This window comes from Perca flavescens, chromosome 16, assembly GCF_004354835.1.
Source record: "Perca flavescens isolate YP-PL-M2 chromosome 16, PFLA_1.0, whole genome shotgun sequence".
Classification (NCBI taxonomy): Eukaryota; Metazoa; Chordata; class Actinopteri; order Perciformes; family Percidae; genus Perca; species Perca flavescens.
In genome coordinates this window covers 21,877,063-21,881,641 of record NC_041346.1, presented here as the reverse complement: position 1 = coordinate 21,881,641, position 4,579 = coordinate 21,877,063, and the positions used below count along the sequence as shown (strand labels likewise).

General features: G+C 37.6%; 1 protein-coding gene across 1 annotated transcript; it reads left to right on the top strand.

The window, feature by feature from the left end:
* The first annotated feature begins 213 nt into the window (after positions 1-213).
* gsdf (gonadal somatic cell derived factor) lies at positions 214-4,356 on the top strand. The gene is made up of 5 exons (XM_028601028.1): positions 214-499; positions 1,312-1,469; positions 1,596-1,688; positions 1,790-1,920; positions 2,644-4,356. Exons 1-5 carry the CDS (start codon positions 378-380, stop codon positions 2,785-2,787), a joined length of 648 nt encoding a protein of 215 aa, XP_028456829.1. The 5' UTR covers positions 214-377; the 3' UTR covers positions 2,788-4,356.
* Positions 4,357-4,579: the final 223 nt, after the last annotated feature.

The following is a 4,579-nucleotide window of genomic DNA, read 5'->3' as shown; positions in this document are numbered from 1 at the left end:
ACTAAACATGAGTTTTATAACAAAAGAAGTGGCCACTGAGCGTATACAATACTAGTAGTATGTAATAAGATTATTTATTTTGCTGCATAAGGAGCGTCAAAAGGGGAAATCTCTATAATAGGAAGGAAGGAATTTGGTTACAAATTGTACTACATTGGTTGGCTAAACTACACACAATGTTAAGTATCTCAAGGCCAAGCTAGGGTACAAGAGATAAAAACCTAGGTTCCCAGGCCCTGACAAACTATACCTAGTGCAGCATCACTGTCTGCTCACTCCTCTCTCCTCCTCCAACCAGACGCACACAACCAACACTCCGTCGTGACTTTGACTCCAAAAGCAGTTGATCTACAGAGTGACCGTCCGGCTCATGCACCATGTCTTTTGCGTTCATAGTCATCACGATGCTTCTGGGCTCTTCAGTGGTGATTGCATTTGTTTTGCAGCCATCCAAGGAAGAACCTGCATCCTCTGTTAACTCGCCTGTTTCCCATCACAGGTCAGTATCCAACTTTTTGTTTTTGTTAGCATTGACATGCAGGAATCATTTAAAACTATTTTCCTCAAGATTCTCCAAAGAATTGCGAAACATCTTGTTAGGTCACAGTTATTATACATGTATTTTAAAGTCATGTAACGAGATGTATGCGTGCTGAGGCCTTTTCCCCAGGGTAATAATAGATTATGGGTATAATTCAGAGACCATTTGGGTTTCTGAGAATGTTGTGCAAAGATGTAACACACTGTTTTGTTTAATGTTTAGCAGTGTAATCATTCACTCTTCAACAGAACTCTCTTCTCACTTGGCTTAACCAAACATCTGTAAAGTGCTTCCACAGTTCCTAGAGGGTATTGAGTGAGGGTGTCTGCAGGGAGGATTCCAGGATTTTTTGGGTGTGCAATGGCACGGGGGATGGGAACAATAATTAGTCACCATAAATTACCATAAATCCCAGAGGATTTATCAGAATACAGCATAGAAAAATCTGCTTAGAAATATTGGATAGGATAGAACAACACAATGTAATTTGCTAAATAAAACGCATCACATTCATTATTAATTTCACTTGTTTTATTTTAGGTATAATTTTTATTTTCAACCAAATGTGTATCCAAATACAATACACATGTTCTATGGGCTCTTAAGGCAAACATTTGGATAGTCATGTCATTCATTGGTATGACCAGGGCTGGGCCCCCCCTCTAGACCCACGCCTGGGTGTCTGTCATATGCAGATACTAACACATGCACGTGTGCAATAATTTGTAATATTATGCACTTAAATAACCTGAGTGATATGTGATGTTCAGGGGCCAGAGTGGGTCATTGCAGTCCATCAGGAAGGGTCTTCTCGAGACTCTCAACTTGCAGGCTGAGCCACAGTTGCCTGCTGGTGGGCTGGATGGTGTCAGAGAGCAATGGAGGAACACCTTCAGCACGGTTGCTCACAGAGCCAAGGATACTGTAGGTAAGTGGAAAACAAAATTCAAAGAAACTACTGTAGATCCTAATTTTTCCCAGCCTGTTATTAATCCTTAGTGGCCTTTTCAAAGTCAAACGCAGCCAAAAGTGTCTTTTCTCCATGTCCTTTAAGTTCCAGCCTCCTCTGGCCAGTCTGTGTCACCTGATGTTGCAAACTGTACAAGCCTGAAGTGCTGTTCCATGGCCTCTGAGGTCTTCATGAAAGGTATGCAACAATGTGTATGTATGTACGAGTGTGTGCATGCATATCGACATGAAGAGATATAGTAATGCATGTACTCTAATATCAGTTCTTATGTTTACCAGACTTGGGATGGGACAACTGGGTGATCCATCCTGCCAGCCTTACCATCGTTAAGTGTGCACTGTGCAACCATGAAGTTAACACTGAGCAATGTCCATCATCCCACACCAATGTCCAGGATGCCAACTCACAGGTATAATTATCTAACATTTGAATATTGAAATAAGTGTCTGCAAACCCCAATTACCTTATGTTGTACTGATATACATTTACATACATAGATACTTTATAGTAGTTTCCACCCTCTTTTACAACTCAAGTGCATTGCTTGTGTCTATGTACTTATTTACTTTGCACTGTGCCTGAGTTCCAGTGTCTTGGAGCTACAAAAGCACATAATTTACCTTGGTGTGTTCAGGAGGTGAACCAGCTGCCAATAGATAAGCCAGTTTTGTCCTTCTGGCAACACAAATGTAGCAAATACAAGCTAAGACACTCCCCAAAGTTGGTCAATCAGAAATTATTGCAGTGTGACAGCAGATATGTGTTATGGAAACAGAAGATGGCATAACTTTTTGGTTCCAGCATGCATCTTTTAAAATATGCATTTTAAACAACCACTTTTGGAATTTTGTTTTATCTTTTTGTTAATCTCATTGGCATTGGTTAAATTATTCTTTATTTTTTTTTTTTTTTGCGTATATGCCACCTCCACTATACCATGAAACAACTGTTTGCATTTTCTTTTCTGCAGTCAGCGTAAATGTCTATTACTATATCAATTTGTCTTCACTAGAAGAACAAGAACTTTATACCTTAGAAGGAAAAAAAACTTAAATACAAGTCAATCTTTTGTTTAGTCTTGTTGGGCAGTTTCTGCAGTGGCCTTACTCCCCCTCTCTTTATTCCTCTCCAGGTGCCGTGTTGTCAGCCCACTTCCCAGGAAATGGTGCCTGTCGTCTACATGGATGAATTTCGCACCCTCGTCATTTCATCCGTGCAGCTGACCCGCAGCTGTGGCTGTGGCCCGGGTAACCTCCAGCAGCCCAGCAGAGAGTAAAGTTTGTTTTATTGTCCTCAGTATGAGCCATCTGGCCCACACAAAAACGCATAAAATACAGAAAAGGTAGATAATACATTATATGCTGACATATCTTCTCTCACTACACTTATCTTAGATCCTTTTAGTGTGTATTCAACACTGAGCGTGGTAACTAAAGCAAAGTCTCTCTCAGTTTTGCATTCCTGTCTCTCCATTCTAACCAGAATGTGCCATTACAGACCTGTTGAGCCAGCCAAATATAAAACTGATCAATTAATATTTTAGTGGTAAAATTGATGATGATCTTAATCACACATTATTGATCTAAAATTACAATCTGCATTTGTGTGCTATTGTGTTTAATTACCAGTTAACCAATAAACTTACTTTATATAGAATAGGCAGGACAATAAAAGCGTGTAATAAAAGCTAACAGTTTATCTTTAAATGCATCTCATTACAGCGTGCTATTTAAAGCTACCAACTGTTACTGAGTGTTCTCTCCAAAAATGTGAGACTGTGCAGAGCCAAATCCTTGCACAGGCCAGATGTCTCTTCTCTGATCTGTGAAATGACTTATCTTATGGCCATGAAGTCAATTTATTCAAATCAAAATATGTGTCATTGTTTTTTTTTTATGTCATGAAAAATCTACAACTAATTATAAATTAAGTATATGCTTGCCATGTTGAAAGTCAAACAGTTTTTGCAGGGAGAGTAATAGGAGAAGACTGGGTTCACCAAATAAATCCCTGCACCTAAAACTGAACGTATCAATTTCTCCTGAGTACGAACATCTGCTGTGCTTTTCTACAAATATCCATTGGCTGTGCTCCATTTTCATGTTTCAACTGCTGGAAAAGATACAAAAATAAATTCGATAATGCTGCCCTGCAAACCCCCAAAAAACTGTAATTGTAAAATAAATCATAATTACAAGGTGTGAAACATATTTATAGAAAAATAATAGTACTTTCTCTTGACATATATATATATATATATATATATATATATATATACTTTGTTATATCACATTAAAAGTGCTTTGCTATGATGTGTTACTTTGACCAGTAAAGTAATGTAATTAAAGATCAAGGCGTGCCGACAACATAATCAAAATGAAGATGTGTGTCTAAATTGTGATTAGAAGAAAACAGTCAGTTGATTTATTGTATTATTTTTGCCTACAGCTGATTTTAACTTTTAGAGCATTTCAGTGTCTGTTATATTCTTTTTTTCTGTTAAGTTGTGAATGAATCCATAACATTTTGTATGATGTGTATTTTTTTATGAAGCAGAGTTCTTGTTTTTTTCCCATATGGGTCTTTGAACATTTAGTTAGTTAGTGCCATTTTGTTACATGCTCACACTGGCTTTACAAAGTTACCTCACCATTCACTTTTGCAAGTATTTTTCACAAGTGGACTACAACTTATCAGTGATATAGCACCTCAACTCAATCAATTCCTTTTAGATCCAATGTAAAATGTTTTAATTACTTATGACCCTGCTATGGCATCCTAATCATTTGTACCGATTTCCTGATTTCTTGCTTACAATTCTTTTAATAAAGATGATTGAAATAGACATTTTTTTAGTCTCAGTTTTTCATGGCAATCTTTATTATGTGGCTGGTAGTCTAGAAGGAGGAAAATAGCAGAGGAAGAAATGTTGGCAACAAAAGTTGTCACTGTACTCCAGGAAACCAGAATCTGGTCAGGGGAAGAACAACATCTTGCACACTTTTGAAAAACGCATAAAATACAGAAAAGGTAGATAACACATTAAATGCAGACATTATGCAGACATA

Excerpts from the sequence above, each read along its gene's own strand:
- gsdf (XM_028601028.1), top strand. The coding sequence starts at position 378 with ATGTCTTTTGCGTTCATAGTCATCACGATGCTTCTGGGCTCTTCAGTG. Across the intron at positions 1,470-1,595 it reads CAGAGCCAAGGATACTGTAG|TTCCAGCCTCCTCTGGCCAG; the intron begins GTAAGTGGAAAA and ends ATGTCCTTTAAG. Across the intron at positions 1,921-2,643 it reads TCCAGGATGCCAACTCACAG|GTGCCGTGTTGTCAGCCCAC; the intron begins GTATAATTATCT and ends ATTCCTCTCCAG.